Source organism: Trichechus manatus, unplaced genomic scaffold (genome assembly GCF_000243295.1).
Source record: "Trichechus manatus latirostris isolate Lorelei unplaced genomic scaffold, TriManLat1.0 scaffold00014, whole genome shotgun sequence".
Lineage (NCBI taxonomy): Eukaryota > Metazoa > Chordata > Mammalia > Sirenia > Trichechidae > Trichechus > Trichechus manatus.
Genome location: NW_004443950.1, coordinates 14,332,460 through 14,351,910, shown reverse-complemented (window position 1 = coordinate 14,351,910; position 19,451 = coordinate 14,332,460). Strand labels below are relative to the sequence as shown.

At 38.7% G+C, this 19,451-nt stretch overlaps 1 protein-coding gene across 4 annotated transcripts in view; it reads left to right on the top strand.

Moving 5' to 3' along the window:
• Nucleotides 1-19,451, top strand: part of FTO (FTO alpha-ketoglutarate dependent dioxygenase) — a 430,315-nt gene that overhangs the window by 130,944 nt on the left and 279,920 nt on the right. For all 4 annotated transcript variants that reach the window (XM_004371582.2, XM_023726895.1, XM_023726896.1 and 1 more), the window contains exon 3: nt 2,455-3,082. In XM_004371582.2, the coding sequence (XP_004371639.1) occupies nt 2,455-3,082 (628 nt within the window). The remainder of the gene's footprint in view (nt 1-2,454; nt 3,083-19,451) is intronic.

Below are 19,451 nucleotides of genomic sequence, written 5' to 3'. Positions count from 1 at the left end.
GATATTTGTCCTTTTGTGATTGACTTATTTCACTCAGCATAATGTCCTCCAGTTTCATCCATGTTATGAGATGGTTCACAGATTCATTGTTGTTCTTTCTTGTTGCATAGTACTCCATTGTGTGTATGTACCATAGTTTGTTTATCCATTCATCTGTTGATGGGCATCTAGGTTGTTATGCTCTGGTAAAACTTGCCTTCTTTTTGCCCCTAGAATAGGGTAGTCACTTTCCTCATTGAAGGGGGAGGTATGTTAAAATGGTGGGCAGTACAAAACTCAGAGGACACGTTAACATGTTGATTGTGTCTGGTTCTTTCCTTCAGGACTCACCCTAAAACAGTGAGAGGAAACAAATCCGATTAAACTTAATAGGAGTAAATGTAAAATCCTGTGTTTAGGTTTAACAAAAAACTGGTTGCATTGTACAGAATCAGGGGACTCTAGCTTGACATCAATTTGTATGTCAAGTCCTGGGGGCCCAAAGTGGTGGCTGAAAAACTTATGCAGTCTTAAACTGCATTAGTAAATGCAAGTATTTCTTGCTTGCTTTTTTTTTTTTAGATGAAGGTTTACAGAACAAACTAGCTTCTCATTAAACAGTTAGTACACATATTGTTTTGTAACATTGGTTACCAATCCCACAACATGTCAACACTCTCCCTTTCTAGTCCTTGGGTTCCCTGTTATCAGCTTTCCTGTCCCCTCTTGCCTTCTAGTCCTTGTCCCGGGCTGGTGTGCCCCTTTAGTCTCATTTTATTTTATGGGGCTGTCTAATCTTTGGTTAAAGGGTGAACCTCAGGAGTGACTGTATTACTTAGCTTAGTACGGGGGCCATACTCTCAGGGTTTCTCTAGTGTCTGTCAGGCCAGTAAGCCAAGTATTTCTGTATTAAGCTAAACCAAACCCATCGCTGTCGAGTCGATTCTGACTCTTAGGGACCCTATAGGACAGAGTAGAACTGTTCCCATAGGGTTTCCAAGGCTTGTACATCCTTATGGAAGAAGACTGCCACATCTTTCTCCCTCGGAGCTGCTGGTGGGTTCCAACTGCTAACGAAACACTTAACCACTGTGCCACCAGGGGAGGGAATTATTTTGTAGTATTCTCCCATGACACCAGTAGAATTGTTACAGCTTTCTAGAATTGCTATTGAATACCTCATTTATTCATTCGTTCAGCATTTAATGAGTGCGTTCTGGGCACTAGTATTACAGTAGTGACAAAATTGTCACAGCTCGTGTGTTGATGGATTTAGTGTCTAACTTCCAAAGAGAAGTGAATTCCCTTTCAGTGAAAGTATTGAAGCAGAAATCAGCTGTGATTTACTGAGAAGTCCAATCTAGCGGTTAAGAAGAACTCAGGCTCGGGATCCAGAGTCTGGAACCCTGAGGGTTCAAATTCCAGTTCCAGTATTTATCAACCGTGTGACTTTGGGCAAGTTTTAAACATCTCTGTTCCTCAGTATTCTCATCTGTATACTGGAGGTAATAATCGTACTACCTCATAAAGCTGTTGGGAGAATTAAATGAGTTAGTGCATGTAAATCATTTAGACCAGTGCTTGGTACATAGTGTTAAAATAAAAATCAAACTAAGCCAGTAATAGAAATTGATTGAAGTTTATTTAATATACGATTTGTAAATCAGAGTAACATTTCAATTAGAGAGTCAAAAAATGTTCCAAAGACTTTTATGCCCAATCTTATAGGCATCGCCATGGATAAAGGGTCAGAACAGAACTGCTAAGTTTGTGGTCAGGAAGGATTTCATACAGCATTTGTTCTTGAAGAACAATTAAAATAATTACTGATTTACCTTAAAACAGCTCCAGTCTGACCTCTGGAGTCTTATTTCCTGAAACTGACTGGATTCTTCAAAAGAGCATAATGCCCAAGGCAAAACATTAGTTTATCTAGACTGTCATTTGACTCAAAGTTTACTTCTAGAAACTAGTTTCTTCAGGGCTCAAGATTCAAAAGGACATTTAATGGACAATGGCCTTGGCAGGTTACCCCAACTCCATGGGACCCCAGAAATCCGGATTCCAGGAGAATTAAAACTGTTCCTTAATTGTAAGCACTTAAATTAATGGTAAGCAGTTAATTAATAAAATTGTGTTTTCTAGGCCAGAGGCTGGAAGATAGATTGAGGGGTGGGGAAGAATTGTGACAGAGGGATCCTGGGAGAGCAAAATCCAAATTATTATTATTTTGCTTATATTGAAGATTATTAGCAGTGTGTGCTGGGATTTGAAAATCTTGACTGGAGAATTTGGTGACATTTGTTTTATTTATTCTTCTGTTTTTGGCTAAGGAGATATAAATCCTGTTTAGAAATGCCACCTTATAGTTTTTTTTTTTTTTTTATTTCTAATGCTTGTAAAGAAATACACCTTAGGAAATAGTAAAATTATAGCTCTCCATAAATATGTATTTTTGCTTTGGTTTTGTTTTAGTGGCATCTGAAATACCCTAAACTCATTCTTCGAGAAGCTGACAATGTACCTGAGGAGCTCCATAAAGAGGTTCAAGAAGCCTTTCTCACACTGCACAAGCATGGCTGCTTGTTTCGGGACCTGGTTAGGATCCAGGGCAAAGATGTGCTCACTCCAGTATCTCGCATCCTCATTGGTAATCCAGGCTGCACCTACAAGTACCTGAACACCAGGCTCTTTACGGTACCCTGGCCAGTGAAAGGTTCCACTATAAAATATACTGAGGATGAAATTGGTGCTGCTTGTCAAACCTTCCTCAAGCTCAATGACTATCTGCAGACTGAGACTATTCAGGCCTTGGAAGAACTCACTTCCAAAGAGAAATCTAGTGGCGATGCTCTGCCAGTGTATATAGCTCCAGATTTCCCCAGAATTGGTATGGGGTCATCCTTTGATGGACAAGATGAAGAGGATGTTAAGAGCAGAGCAGCATACAATGTAACTTTGTTGAATTTCATGGATCCCCAGAAAATGTCATACCTGAAAGAGGAGCCTTATTTTGGGATGGGGAAAATGGCGGTGAGCTGGCATCATGATGAGAATCTGGTGGAAAGGTCAGCGGTGGCAGTATACAATTATAGCTGTGAAGGTACAGTCTTCTCTGGGAAGATGACTAGAGTTGTTGATGCTCTGGAGATATACATACGTGTGTGTATGCATGTGTGTGTGTGTAAGTGTGACATGTGCCCTTCCTAGTCTTGGTACACTCCTGCATCTGCAGAACGTACCTCTTCCTCATCTAGCTATGCTCTCTGGCTCATTGTTATACTGTACTCAGACATGGAATATTTTCGCGTGTAAGCAGTACTGTCATTCTGTCTCTCCCATGCCCAGGAGAGCAGCATCTTGGTTTCGTACAGCTAACTGCCTTTCTCTAAGCTCAGAGTAGATTGTACAGTTGCTATAATTAACTTGCTGATAAAGGACCAGGAAAACAAAAATCTGTCAAATCTTTCAGGTTCTCACAGGAGCACATTTCCAGTCTTGCCAAAATATTTTATTACATTTGACATCCCTGTCTTTATGGGAGTGATCTGTCAAATACGGACTTGTTCTTGGCTTCGTACAGTTTTACTACTGCCCTTCCTTGCTAGAAGCATTTGTGGTGGGTTTTGTAAGCAGGCAGTCCTCTATTTTCATGAAACTCTAGCCCCTCACTCAGTCTGGCAGTTTTAGACCTAATAGGGTTGCTGTGGCGAATGAACATGTTCTTGCATTTTCTGAAATCTGGTCCCTTTGGAACCAAGATCAGAGGCACAAGTGCTAAGGCTACCTTTCAGTGGCCTACCCAAATTTTCCTTCTTTTATCGTTCAGTTTCTGAGTGTTTAGGGTCTACTCTGTCCTGTAGAGTTACTGTGAGTTGGAATCTACTCAGTGGCTCACAACAACAGGGTTCCCCTTGTTTTTCAGAGCAGGACTACAAAAAGGTGTTTAGATGAACATCTTGAGGACAGCTTGACCATTGCTGACTCTTTTTTGCCTGATTATTTGACAAAGGAGTTCAAGACATATATAGTATTAATTCTTTTACCTTTTCAGCAATTCTGCCTGTTTATGGAAAAATATTTGGAAAACCAGAATTCTAGATATTGCATCACGGAATGAACTGAAACTTTTAGGAGTCATTACGTTCTGATAAGGAGCCCTGGTGGCACACTGGGTAAGCGCTCGCCTGCTAACTGGAAAGGTCCATGATTCGAACCCACCAGCTGCTCTGAGGGAGAAGGATGTGGCAATTTGATTCCGTAAAGATTTGCAGCCTTGGAAACCCTATGGGACAGTTCTACTCTGTCCCATAAGGTTGCTACGAGTCGGAATCATTTCGTCGGCAATGGGTGGGTTTTCTGATAACTCTAGTTGTTTACTTGGAGTTTTTTTGTTGTCGTTTTTTCCATTTCTTTCTTGTTTACTTACTAAAATGTCTGTTTTGGAAAAAGCACTTAGAAACAAACCTCAGGGTTCTCTTTAGATGTCTTACCATTTTCCAGTTTCCAGAATGTTGACAGGATATAGCTGATGTCTTTTCCAACTTCACCTTATGTCTGCAGCCCCAAACAATCAAGCTCAGTGGCTGGGAATGTCACCAGTCTCTCTGGCATCTCGAGTAATGATGCTGAGCTAAGAAAATCACTTGAAGGGATCTGATGCTATTCTAATGGAAAGAGCCCAGATCCTCTGATCTTTAATAAGGCCTTGCCAGGGATTTAAGAACTGTCACATCCAAGAACTCTGCTGTGAGCGAACAATGGAGTTTGTTAGTTTCTTTTTAAGGAGGCGACAGTCAGAAGCCTAAGTGGTGGTCTGCGATAGCAGAGACAGCTACAGAGGTGTCTTTGTGCTCCTTCTTGCCCTCCGTGCTCCAGATTAATGGTCCCGTTGTACTCCCAGAGCGTGGGTGGTCAAGTAGTTTTTGAAACCTAGAGTATGTTTCAGAAAGGAATGAAAATTTTTAATGAATAGTTTCTATGACTGGGAGTAGTTAAGACTGATAAAATATACAGATATAAATTGCTGGCAAAACAAAACAACCCAAACCCATTGCTGTTGAGTCCATTTCGACCCATAGCTACTCCATAGGACAGAGTAGAACTGCCCCATAGGGTTTCCAAGGCTGTAAATCTTTATGGAAGCAGGTTGCCACATCTTTCTCCTTTGGACTGGCTGTTTGGTTCCAACCACTGATCTTTGGGTTAGCAGTCGAGCACTTAACTGCTGCACCACCAGGGTTCCTTAAATTGCTGATCCAAAACCCATTGCCAAAGAGTGGATTCTGACTCATAAGGCAGAGTAGAATTGCCCCATAGGATTTCCAAGGAGCAGCTGGGGGTTTCGAACTGCTGACCTTTTGGTTGGCATCCAAGTTCTTAACCACTGTGACACCAGGCCTTTAGCACCTTGTAAATTGTACAGCCCTGCTTCAGAGGCCTTCTTTAAGGAAGCAGACTGCCACATCTTTTTCCTGCTCCGCTGGTGGGTTCAACCTCTGACCTTCCAGTTAGCAGTTGAGTGCCTTAACCACTACGCCAGCAAGGCTCTCTCAAATTGCTGATAAAACAAAAACCCGTTGCCCTTGAGTCGCTTCCAACTCATAGAGACCCTATAGGACAGAGAAGAACTGCCCCACAGCGTTTCCAAGGAGCGGCTGGTGGATTCAAACTGCCGACCTTTTCGTTAGCAGGTGTTATGGATTAAATAGTGTCCCCCAAAAAATGTGTATATCAATTTGGCTAGGCCGTGATTCCCAGTGTTGTGTGGTTATCCTCCATTTTGTGATTGTAATTTTACATTAAAGAGGATTAGGGTGGGATTGTAACACCACCCTAACCCGGGTCACATCCTTGATCCCATGTAAAGGGAGTTTCCCTAGGGTGTGGCCTGCACCACCTTTTATCTCTTGTAAGAGATAAAAGGAAAGAGAAGCAAGCAGAGAATGGGGGACCTCATACCCCAAAAAGAAGAACCAGGAGCAGAGTGAGTCCTTTGGACCTGAGGTTCCTGTGCAGAGAAGCTGCTAGTCCGGGGGAACGCTGATGAGAAGAAGACCGACAGAGAGAGAAAGCCTTCCCCTGCAGCTGATGCCCTGCAATGTGGACCTTTAGCCTACTTTACTGTAAGGAAGTAAACTTTTCTTTGTTAAAACCATCCACTCATGTTATTTCTGTTAGAGCCATACTAGATGACTAAGACAGCAGGTGAGCTCTTAAACACTGTGCCACCAGGGCTTCCATATTGCTGATGGAATCCTTTAAATTATCACCAGAAGATAGAACATGAGTTGGTGTTGCAGAATTTGAATCTGTGTAAGCAGCGTAGTGTCTTTGTTCTCTTTCCCCCAGAACTCTTTCTAATGGTAATGGCAAGACTGTGAGTTCTCACTGAGCCCTTGCTGCACGCTAGGCACTGTTAGAGAGATTTTACCTGTATTGACTCCTTTTGTCTTCACTGCAGCCCTTTGAGTGAGGTACTGTTGTTACCCTCATTTTATAGATTAGGAAACTGAGGCACAGAAGGATGATTAACTTCCACAAGTGTATGTCTAGTAATTAACAGAGCTAGGATTTGAATCTAAACATTTTGGCTCTGAAGTCTTAACACCTAGGCTATGTACCTTATGAACAGGTATTTTCTATCCAAGCAGTATAGCTGCCTCTGGGATTTGTTTTTTGTTTTGTTTTGTTTTATTTTAGGGTATCCATCTACTGGAAACCACCCCCCACCAAAAAAAAAAACAACAACAAACCCATTGCCATCAAGTCTATTCCAACTCATAGCGACCCTAAAGGGCAGAGTAAAACTACCCCATAGGGTTTCCAAGGAGTGCCTGGTGGATTCCAACTGCCGACCTTTTGGTTAGCAGCCATAGCTCTTAACCACTATGGCACCAGGGTTTCTGTCTCCTGGAAAGGTCAAAGGAATGCTGTATTTCCTCTTCCTTGCAGGCCCTAACACCCCCCGACACCCTTCTTCCACACACACACACACACACACACACGCACACGCGCACACACACACACGTGCGCGCACACAGACACTCCACTTCTCTTCCCCTACAACATCTGCTTTAGCTTTCTAGCACATACTTTCCGATGACTGAAATGCGTTAGCCTAGCTTATTCTATGCAATGGAACCTTTTTTCTAGGTCTCTGGCTATGTGTGTGATTTTGGGTCAGATGTTTTGTAAAGCATGTACCTTGGAACTTCTGGTAGGTGCGTTTCTTCCGAGTGGTATGTGATGTGTTTAGTTCCTCTGGCCTTCTCATAGTCGTGCCTGAGCCACAGTAGGAGTAGATGCGAGGAGAGCCATTTGGGTTAAAATCATGGTTGGTTGGGAAGGGCTTAAAGGGGGTCAAAGAGAATGGGAATTTCAGATTACTGTACTGTTTTCTGTGTCCTTGAACATATTTGTTGAGCACTTGCTAAGGGAAGTTCAAGGAGCTGTTCTAGACAGTATGGGGACTCCAAAGGTAAATCAAACACCCTCTTTGCCTAGAGAGAAATGGTGAGGTAAGGTGTGCGCCAGTGACTGTAATTATAAATGATGAAATGTTAGATTTGGAAGTGAGTTTTGAAATTACCTAGTTCAAACCTCTCATTTTATAGATCAGAACATTGATGTGGAGAGAAGGGAGGTGACTTGCCCAAGGTCACATAGTTGGTGACAAGAGCAGGGATGTAAGTTGGAGAGCATTTAGTGCCACAGGAGAGGTTCAGGTAAAATGCATTGGGAGTTCAGATACAGAAGTGATTATTTCCTTCTGAAATTAAATTAAATTGAAGCTTAACATCTCTTCAGGACTTTTCTCTCAATACCTTTTCCCAACGAAATCTTCACATAGATTTATGATGAGCCAATCAATCCACTTTGGTTTATTTCCATGCGTAGAGGTCATTGAGTAGTAATTTGTATAGGATATGTACTCTTTTATACTAAATTTATTGACTTTCACTTCCAGTTCTAGTTAATAGCTATCTCTGGTAGGAAGACTGAAATAGTATAATTTTTAATGAGGAATGGCTTCAGGGAACCATATGTAAATAGGCAGAGTATTTGATTTTCCTATTCTAGATTTACTGGCAATTGCTTGTTACTTCTAGGTATAGAAAATGAATTTTAGCAGGGAACACATAAAAACCTATTGTTTAATATGGTCCAGAACCTTGTTCTTTGGCTGGAATACCTTTGAAAAGATTGTTTAAAGAATAATTGTTGGTAACCATTTTTGTTTGTTTTCTAGGACATTGCCTTTATAGAAAAAAGAACAATTCTTAAGATTTTTAACCACTGCCATGCATTGTAGATTCTGGGTATTATTTCCTAGATTTCCCATGAAGGGCCAAGTATACTCACACAAGTAAGAGAGGCCAATCCATGTTTCCTGTTGACTATGTGATAGGTTAGAAAGTAGGGACTCACAATAATTTTCCTAGAACTTTAGGATTCCCATTCATGTCTGTGGAGAAAAGTTGAATCAGCTTAAGGATGGAAATTTTCTCCCATAATTCTTGAATCTCTATTTTGACATGAGTGGCTCTATATTTCTTAGCTCATCTTTGAAAGCATGGAAAGCTAGGTTGTAATTTCAGCTTGGAGTTTTGCAGCATTTGTAATTTTTAAAAATACCATGGTATTTAATGTTTTTCTTAGCCTCCCAACATCCTCATCTCATTTGCTTTTTGCTTTTTTTTATTGTATCATGCCATGTCTTGACAATTATTTTTGAAGTCCCTTTTGGTGCTCAGTAAAGCTTGTTTGGTCTTATAAATCACTTTTTAGTTTTTTTTTTTTTTTGCCCCCATGCAGTTATTTATCCACTTAACAAATAGTTTATGAGCATCGACTATTTGCCCAGGTACTCTTCTAGATGTTGGCATACAACAGTGAACAAAACAGACAGAAACTCCTGCCCTTGTGGAGCTTTCATTCTGGCAAAAGGAGACAGAAGATTTAACAAAATAACTAAGTAGATTGTATAACAAAGGCGAGGGACAGGCTTACAGTTTTAAATAGGGAAGTGAAGAAAGGCCTCATTTGGAAGGTAACATTTGAGCAAACACTTGAAGGAGAGAGTGAGCCACTCAGAAATTTGAAGGGAGAGCAGTCTAGGTAGAAGGAATATTGAGTGCAAAGGCCCAGAGGTGGAACATGATTGGGATGTTTTAGAAGCAACAGTGTGGATGGAACAGAGTGAGAAAAAAGGAAAAGTCACAGCAGTGAAGACAACCGAAGCAATGCGGAAGAAAAGGGGGTGTCCGGAAGATAGGGCCTTGCAAGCGACTATAAGCTCTTTCTTTGATTGGGATGGGGTACCATTGCAGGGTTTTGAGCAGAAGAAGTGGGCAACACTGCAAGCAGGAGACCTGAAAGGGGCAATTGCAGTGATGCAGACTAGAGATGATGGACCAGCTTCAAAGAGGCAGAGGTGGTGAGAAAAGTATATATATAGTCCCATATATTTTCACCAAAAAGAGAGTGGCATTGTTTCAGTGCCTGTGAGAAAGGAAGACCCCAGTGACCCATTTGTCAAGAGAAGGCTAGGCCAACAAGAATGACTGAATTTTTTTCTTTTGATAATTTATTTTGTATATTTTTGTTGTTAAAAATATACATAGCAAAACATACACCAATTCAGTAATTTCTACATGTACAATTCAGTGACATTGGTTACATTCTTCAAGTTGTGCAACCATTCTCATCCTCCTTTTCTGAATTATTCCTCCACCATTAACATAAACTCACTGCCCCCCAAACTTCCTATATAACCTTTCGAGTTGCTTTTGTCAATTTGATCCCAGATAGATAGTTCTTTAAAAGAGCACAGTGCTTAAGGAGAGAATGACTGAATTTTTAATATGTATTAATGTGATAAGCAGGGGATAAGAGGACAAACTAGAGTGGAACAGACTTTACTGTCTATAAAATTAATTGGGTACTTTAATTCTGTGCTATTGAATGACATCATTACAGTTGATATTAATTAAGTGTGAGACTTATGTAACTTAAATTCTTTGTGGCTCAGTTTTCTAATCTATTAAATGGTGATAGGAACAGTACCCACTTCAGGATTGTGAAGATTGCGTACACATAAAGTGCTAAGAACAGTGTTTAACACATAGCACATATCTATATTCAATGTGTTTTTATTTTTAATTTTTATTAAAATTAGACATTCATATGATTTTAAAAAGTCAAATATTTCTGTAAGGTTTGTTAAGAAAAACAGCAGTTATCTACCCCTTTTCTCCCTGTTTTCATTTCCCCAAAGGCAATAATTTCTATTCTTTTAGCTAATTCTTGTGGTAGGAAATAGCATCCTTATATTGTTTTTGGGCATCATCTATTGGCTTCCTGGTATGGAAGATGAAGATTTACTTACTCTTTTTCTCTCCCTGTCAACCTCCACATGCACTCTCTTCTGATTCTCCCGTTATAGATGTATTGTAGTTTTGCTTATGTCATATTCAGCCATTATAGTTATCATGATCATAAGCATGCTCTTCAGAGCCTTGTCATAAATTGTGATCAGTTTAAGGAAAACTACAACTTTCAGTGTTTTTCTGTGTTAGTAGTGGTCTTGTTCTTTGTTTGTCTACACAGTATGTAGTTATCACTAATTAAACACCACGCTGTCTGCCAGTTGTCTAAATCTCCTCTCAGGACTTTCAGAACTATCACAAATAGTTTCGTTTTCTTGGAGAAATATCTCCTAGATCTTCTGATCTACTCCAGTCTGGGCTGGTTGAGTTCTATGCCTAATGCACACCTGTCCCATTTTGTGATACCTGTTCATCATAATCCAGTAGATTCCCTCCTTCACTTCTTTCCTTTGAATCTCGAGATTCTTAAATCCCATGTCTCTGTTTTTACTAATTTACTTCTTTGTTTTGTTGGAGCATATCCTCCAAAAGCCTATTGAGAAAGGGTGTTCCGGAGGTGAAATTTTGAGATCTCGAATGTCTTAAATTGTCTTTATTCTACCTTAACATGTGTTGATATTTTAAGTATGGAAATCTTGGTAGGAAATAATTTTTCTTCAGAATTTTGAGAGCATTGCAGCATTGTCATTTATCTTCCAGTGTTTATGTTGAGAATTCTGATTTTTTTCTTTGTACTTTGTATGTGTTTTGTAATGTCACAGTGAGGTTTTTTTATCCATTATAATGCCATTTGATAGATCCTTTCAGTCTGGAAACTCATGACCTTTAATTGCAGAAGGTTTTCTTGAATTAGTTTGTTAATTATTTTCTCCTCTTCAGTTTTCTCTCTGGGACCCCTATCGTTTGGTCATTGAACCTTCTGGACTGTTTCTGTACTTTTCTTGTTTGTTCTCTTATTTTCGGTCTTTTCGTATTTTTTAATCTACTCTCTGGGAGATTTCCTTAGCTTCATCTTCCAGTTGGTCTGTTGAGTTTTTTTTTTTAATCGAAATATAACAATACATTATAAACATACAGCTTGATGAATTGTCACAAAGGGAACACATCTGTGTAACCACTACCCAGATCAAGAAATAACACACTACCAGCATCCCAGAAATGCTCCCTTCTAGTGTCTACTTCCTCTCAACAGTAACCACTGTCCCCACGTCTAAGTCCTTAAATTAGTTTTGCACATATTTGAATTAGAATTGTAAGTTCTGTGGGCGTGATTTGTGTCTTGATCCTTCTTTGCATCTGCATATAATGAAAAATCAGTAAGTTTGTTATTCTTGGGAGTTTGTACTATTGAAGTGCTTTGTGGCCACTGTGCAATAACTTTTTGATCTCTGCAACTGCAGTCTCTGTTCAGTATTAGGATTCTTTTGATTACAAATAGCAGATACCTGACCTAAACAGGCTTAATTAAAAAAGGGAGGCAGTTGTCTCTCTTAATACAAAGACCAGAAGTCTGACTGGCTTCAAGTGAACCTTGTTTCAGCAGTAATGGAGTGATCAGTTTCCAGTTTCTTCTCCTTCATCTTTCGGCTTCTGGTCACTTGGGTCTGCTTTCCTCTCGTGAGGCAAGTAAACTTCTTATGGCTCCCAAATTACTGCCCCCAGTTTTTGTGGCCACCCTCTCTCTTTTTCATGAACATTGGCAAGAAGGGAAACTGGGTCTTGGACATGTACTTTGAACACTGGGTAAGGCTTTTCCTGAAGTTAGACCAACAAATAATTATCCTCTTTGGATTAACACAGTTTGGTTCTGGTCTTCTATGTTATTTACAACACAAAGATTTCCTGTAAGTCTCCATCACTCTCTTTGCAATTTCCTAAGTTGCCCTAGGAATTACAACCTACGTTGTTACGTGCTCTGGTTTGGAGAACGTATTGTTTGAGAAGTATCTTGTTTCCTGTCCTCATTTCATATTTTACTTAAGATAATGTAGTGGTTTTGAAGCCTTAGCCAGGGGCCCCCAAAGCGGTTTTCCTCTCCTTTTCCCATTTTCAGTTTTTTTCCTCCAAGTCCATGAAGCATGATGTAATAAGGTTCTCCTATGTATGTGAATATTTATGCCTTAAATTTTTTTTTTCCAAAAGCTTAATCTGAAAGCTAACAGAGCTAGATGTCATGTTGAAGGGCTTTAGATTTTTCTGTAAAGAGTTCTCAATATTTCTCCTGAAATCTTAGAAAACTTATAATTAATTTTATAGCTTTTCTGTGTCAAGGAACTATGCTTGTCCTGAATAACTTGTCTTGAGGCATCTGAGAGCAGCTGCTTGTTATAGAGTCTGAAATGGGATGATTAGTCTCCCCCCCACCCCCACACTTTTCTGAATTCTCGATTTCTTTAGACCATTCGTTCCTCAGTGGCTGAGAAGGCGTGTGCTCTGTGCCAGCAGCAGATTTGACTCCTCGTTTTTCACAACAAATCAAGGAAAGCATTTCTAAATTGTATATTCTGGCACAGGGCTTCTCCTTGGCTAACCTTCCTGTTATAGGGAGAATTCTTCAATAATGTTTCCCAAATGTTCTCTGGGTTATGCAGTACCTATTTGCCATTACTTTGAGAACCTGTCCAGAAAAATTGTACAGAGTCTGGACATAAAAGCTTGTACCCTCCAGAAGGATCATTCTGAAATACAAATCTTACCTATGAAAAGTCTTCAGTGGCTCCATCAGTCCTCAGTATAAGTCTAGATTGCTTCCCATGGTTGACAAAGCCCTCTGTGACCTGGCCTCTGCCTCCCTCTCCAGTCTCTTTGCTTGCAAATTAATATCATTCATATGATGCTCTTGCAACCCAGAATTGCTTGTGTTCTTACACATGTCATGCTACTTCTCTCCTAGAATGTGTCTTCTCAACCTCACGCCTTCCCCTTTCACTTTCTGTCTCCCTCCATTTTTAAAAATGGATTTCCAGTCCTAGACCCTGGAATGTGGTAGATCAGCACTGGACAAATAAGGCATCATTAGCTCCATATATCAGCTAGACGTCTGCAGCTTTTGGCCTTCTCTTGCCTCAAGATGTGTGGCATGAGTAGAAAGGGACCTGCAAAGCTCCTCTAGGTGTGGGGTCAAGGGAACAGAGAATATAATTGTAAGGGCAGGAGTTCTAGAAATCTTAGCTCTTGGCTAATGGAATAGATAATAGGAAATAGGGTTATTTTCTAATGTGTGGTGATGATAAATATATACTTAGATATCAGAGAACCGATTGGCGTACAATACAGTATTAATTATGTTACTAAATATGGTGCAAAATATTTTGCGATGTATTTTATTCGATTAGAACTATAATCCTCACCTTGCTCAGGGTTTATCTTTTGTTTCTTATGTGACACTAGTTGCGTACAGCTTAAAAAATGTAAATGAAAAATTCGATGGCATTTTATCCTTTATTAAGCTATCTTAATTGCTTTTCTCAAAAACTAGCTAGCATCAAAAACAAATTAGTTAACTTCTTTTGAACTTCTAAAACATTTTTAAACTTGATATTTAAATACTGCGTTCTTTTGCATTTTTTTTCACGTCTTTTACTTCTTTGGCAGTTTGGTGAATGCGAGCTGGGAATGTGCCAAACACACTGAGGCTTAAAGGCAAGTAGGAGCCCATTGCCTCTGCTATTCCAAAGTAAGGGTAATCAGTTGCAGTTGCTATAGATAATTATAAGTTGATTTCATTGAGAAGGTGAGGTTGGGAGCCACACTATTCTTAAGCAATAAAAAATTTATCAGACATACAACATCCCCTCTCCCTCTCCAGCCTAAGTGGGGGAAGCCCTCAAGCAAACATTATTTTAGTGAGCACTTTTCAAAGGCGCTGGATTTATGGGAGACATCAGGATACACTGGTTGAAACTGCTGTCTCCTCCAGGACTCTGTTGGTGCCATATTGAGAAGAGTGCTGGGATGAAGGCTGGAGGCGAGAGTAGTCAGCCAACCTGTTAGCCTAGAAAGACGACCACTAGTGAGAATACCCAGAATCAGAGGCTTTAAAACTGCCTGGAAACCATTGTCCTTGCAGTGTCAAAATCATTATTTTTCCAGAACTTAAGTTATAGTTTATTTGACCAGAGAGGGACATAAGAAAAACGGTCTTAGAATATTTCCATTCTTTTTTCTTGTACTATTTACTACATCTGTTATCACTAGGGCCCCTGAAACGAAATAGGCCAAAGCCTTGGGGCATCATAAATATAAGCACACAATTTCTCATATCAGTATTGTTTTTCTAAATTTATCTGGATATCAAATCATTTAGCATTAATCACTTTATGTTGTATGCTGTTTTTAGTCACATTACATCGTTAGGTATTCATTGCATTACATCATTATTTTGTTCAGTCTCAGCTTCCTCACTAATACGTGCAGTAGACATCTCTATCATGTCACATGTATTAAGCGTCTAGAGCAGAGGCTGACAAATATTTTCTGTAAAGAACCTGTCTTAGTTACCTAGCGCTGCTATAACAAATACCAGAAGCGGATGTCTTTAACAAACAGAAATTTATTCGCTCACAGTCTAGGAGGCTAGAAGTCCGAAATCAGGGTGCCAGCTCTAGGGGAAGGTTTTCTCTCTCTGTCGGCTCTGGGGGAGGGTCCTCATTATCAGTCTTCCCTGGTCTAGGAGCTTCTCAGTTCAGGGACCCCAGGTCCAAAGTACGCCCTCTGCTTCCGGCACTTCTTTCTTGGTGGCATGAGGTCTCTCTCTTCTCTGCTGAATTCTCTTTTTTATATCTCAAAAGAGATTGACTGGAGATACAGCCTAATCCTGTAGATTGAGTCCTGCCTCATTAACATAACTGCCTCTAATCCTGCCTCATTAACATCATAGAGGTTAGGATTTACAACACATAGAATAATCACATCAGATCACAAAATAGTAGACAACCACACAATACTGGGAATCATGGCCTAGCCAGGTTGACACACATTTTTGTTGGACACACTTCAATCCTTAACAGAGCCAGATAGTAAATGTTTTTGGCTTTATGAACCTTGTAGTCTGTATGACACTACTCAACCTTGCTATTATGTGTGAAAGCAGCCATGGACAGTATGCCAGTGTATGGATATGGCTGTGTTCCATTTAAACTTAGTTTACAAAAACAGGTGATGGGCTGGATATGACCTATGGGCTGTATTCTGCTCTAGACTTAAGATGCCTGTAGGGGCCAGGCAGGTACCACAAAATGAGTGAAGTGGCTGTCTGGGGACTGTGTCTAGCAGAGAGCACATGCCTTGTCTAAAAGGGGCAGTTACTTGTCACTCACAGCCACTTGTGACTGGCTCAGTGATACTAGATCTTGAGATTAAAGAGTAGCTGGAAATTTGAATTTTCATGCAAGGTTATCTGACTCGTTTTCATTTGACAACTAATTTAGATTTGCTAAGGAAATATAGTGCAAGTCAAGCTATTGTACTTTTGTGAGCTCTTTTTTGCTTCATGGTCCTCTAGTTTTGTAAATTTTGGTATTTTGAGGTGCACATATGTATTATGTATAAATAAGAAATGCCTGCCAAATGTAATTAGACTTGGATGGCAAATATCTGGTACTGGTGCTGCCACTAACCCTTATAGTACCTATGACAGACATCAGTAATTGGTCATACCACTCTTCCCCACTAAGCCTGGTAAAGGTTTCGGAATCCTTCTCCACCAGGGCTTAAAAAATTACAATGAACAAATCACTTGTGTCCCCTAATATGCAAAGTATTTGTCATCTCTTTTCCAGAGGATTTTTTTGAAAGTGTTTTTAGACAACAGCTTTGGATTTTTTATTATATGACTTTATTCTTAAAGAAATTTAATTAAAATATGCTCCTACTTTTTTTCATATTTATTCTTTCTGATACATGTTTTCTCAAATACTCTTTAGACAATTCTGTTCATATGATAGTATCAGGTTTTAGATTTAAGCTTAGGGAATTGAAGATTATCTGGAGTTGGAAGTTGGATGTGTCCTTAAAGTTCATTTAGTAGTATTTCTCCCTTTCAGAGACCATGAATTCCATTAGATTTATGGTCTGTTCTTTTTTACCATACACTGTACGTAGTAAAGTGAATGAATAGTTATAAAATGGAGTTCCTTTTTTTTCACTTTCTGTTACTGCCTTTGCCCCTTGTACCCAGTTATCATAGAGTAAGATGTTTAGCATTTAGGAATTCTGTTCATGGATAGTTGCCACCTGGGATGTGTGCACTTTTGGATTGTACATGTGATCTGCGCATGATGCAGCCTAAGTAAAATATCTTTTATTGTCGATTTTGATCACATAAAACTTTGTATCTTTTGACTTCCCTTGTCACTTCCTACTCTACCTTCCTGCTCTAACCTCCCTGTAACTTCCTACTCTACCCTCAGCTGGTCTAAACCCTACTTGTCTTTCAAGTTTGACCTTCTCTAAGAAGTCTGCTCTAAGAATTTCAACCTGAATTGAACCTCTCTTTTCTGAACTGTTGTATTGAGGACTGTATGAATTTAGCAGTAATGTCATGCTTTATTATGTTCTTTGATGTAATTTGAGGTGCTTTTGTCTTATCTTCCAAATTAATATTTTCTTTCTCTGCCATCTAGCACAGTAAGGACTTTGAATGGTATGAACTAAAAGAACATTTTGTTTTTAAGCAAGAAGTTTAGTACAACCAATGTTCATTGAATACCTTCTCTGTACCCGACAGTGGAGATCTAAATGTGGGTGAAATGGGCAGATAGACCCTGCCCTTGAAGACCAGAGTCTAGGAGAGCAGTTTAAAGTCGAACGGAATGTAAAAAAAAACCAAACTAGTTGCCATGGAGTCCCCCTTTAATAGTAATCAGTGATGAATGTTTGCAGCGCCATATAAGGAGATCTCCACTGGGGCAAAGCTTGTTTTATTTACTGATACATCCCAAGTGCCTAGGACGTTGCCGACTATATAGTAAATGTTAAAAGAACTTTACAAAGTTTTTATATAGGGCAATTCCTTTAGTACTGTAAGTGTAGAACACTAATACTAACTCTTATTTAGTAAGTACCTTCGAATTCCTTTATGTGTCTTCCACTCCTGCACCTCAGCCACCAAGACCTCCTCAAAGGAAAACTAGTCTTGGGTATCTTTCCAGAAATACTATACCCACATATACAGTTTTTTTTTCTCTTAAAAATATATCAGATAATCCATATTGGTACATAGTCATATTATTTTTAGAGGCTACATAGTATTTCATTGTTTGGATATATCATAATTTGTTTAACCAGTAACCTATTGATGAACTTATAGGTTGTTTCTGATCTTTTGCTCTTATATATAATGCTATAATAAATATGCTTATTCAGTAGTCATTTTGCAACCTCTGCAAGTAGGAATGAGACATTGGTGGTTCAGTGGTAGAATTCTTGCTTTCCATAGAGGAGACATGGGTTCTATTCCTAGCCAGTGAACCTCATGCGCAGCCACCACCCATCTGTCCGTGGCGCATTGCATGTTGCTATAACGCTGAATAGGTTTCAGTAAAGCTTTCAGGCAGTGGGTTTGGTTTTCTTGGTTTATTATGACTTTAATTTGAATTTCTCTTAAATGAATAAGTTAGAACATCTTTTATTCTTGTTATATGTTTTGTCTCATAACTTTTGCCTGTTTTTCTATTTGATTATTAATCTTTGTCTTATTGATATGTAAGAACTTCTTATGTATCAAGAAAAACATTCCCTGACTATTCTTGTTTGTTTATATTTTCATGCGAATTGCTCAGTCACCTTGTCTAGTTACCTATTGTACTTACCTAAAGAACAACCTTGTTGGTGTTTTCATTTTGATTGAGTCAAATTTATAAATCATTATAGGAAGAACTGACATTTCCATGTTAAGTCTCATTTTCCAAGAACATGGTATGTCTTTACATCTGTTTGAATTTTCTTTTGTGTCATGTAATAACATTATATACAACGCATAGATAAGAATCTTCCTAGATATTTTATTTTAATTAATTGGATTTTTGTTTGTTTATATATTTGTAAGATATTAATTTTTGTGATTTAATTTTGTAGCTAGCATTTTCTTAATTTACCTGTTGCTTGGGATATATTTTTCATGGTTGATTTACATAGAAATAATTGTATCATCTGCAAAAAATAGTTTTTCGTATTTTAAAAATTTTATACCTCATATTTTATTTGTCTAGTTAGAACTGCTTTGGTACACAACTCCAGAGGGCACCATTTCGTTGACCATATCTTCCAGAATGAGAAGAAATCATTATGGTGATAAAGGACATTCTTTTCTAATTCTGAACTTTGGGAATGTTTCCCTATTAAAGTATGATGCTGGCTTTGATGTTGAGACAAATCTATACTTTATCATGTTAAGGAAGTAGCCACCTATTTTTATTTTATTTAGGTTTATGTAATGATGTATTTTATCACATACTTTTATGTGTATCTGGTGATTCATATGATTTTTTAAATTTTGATCTGTTATAATCAATTATGATCTATTATTATGAATTTTAAGTGCGGGTAGTCCCTGGCTTATGACAGAGTTCCATTCTAGCGACTCTGTCATAAGTTGGTTCTGATGTAAGTCTAGTGGCTCTTTTTTTTTTTAAGTTTTCATTTTTATTGCCTTTTATTATCAGTATTTTTATAAACAGTAAATCATAACATTGAACATTTTCGAGTAAACATCTGAGAATTGTAACATCAGTAAATTACACACTGCAACGTTGTATGTAGTACATATTACTAGTGATAAGATGTACAAAAAAGAAACACCACCAGAAAAGAAGATGGTTGTAAGTACAGTTCGTGGTAACTTGAATACATTGTAAGTCAGGGACTACTTGTATAGAATTTTGCATATTGAACTATCCTTGCATTCCTGGAATAAGTTTTGCTTGGTCATGGAATAGTATTCTTTTGCTATGTTGCCTGATTTGGATTCTATTTCACTATATTTAGGAATTTTGCATTGATTTTCGCATGTGAGATTGGTCATTGTATGTGTGTTCTTTCATTTTTGGTTCTGATACATATGATTCTATCTTTTTTTTTTTT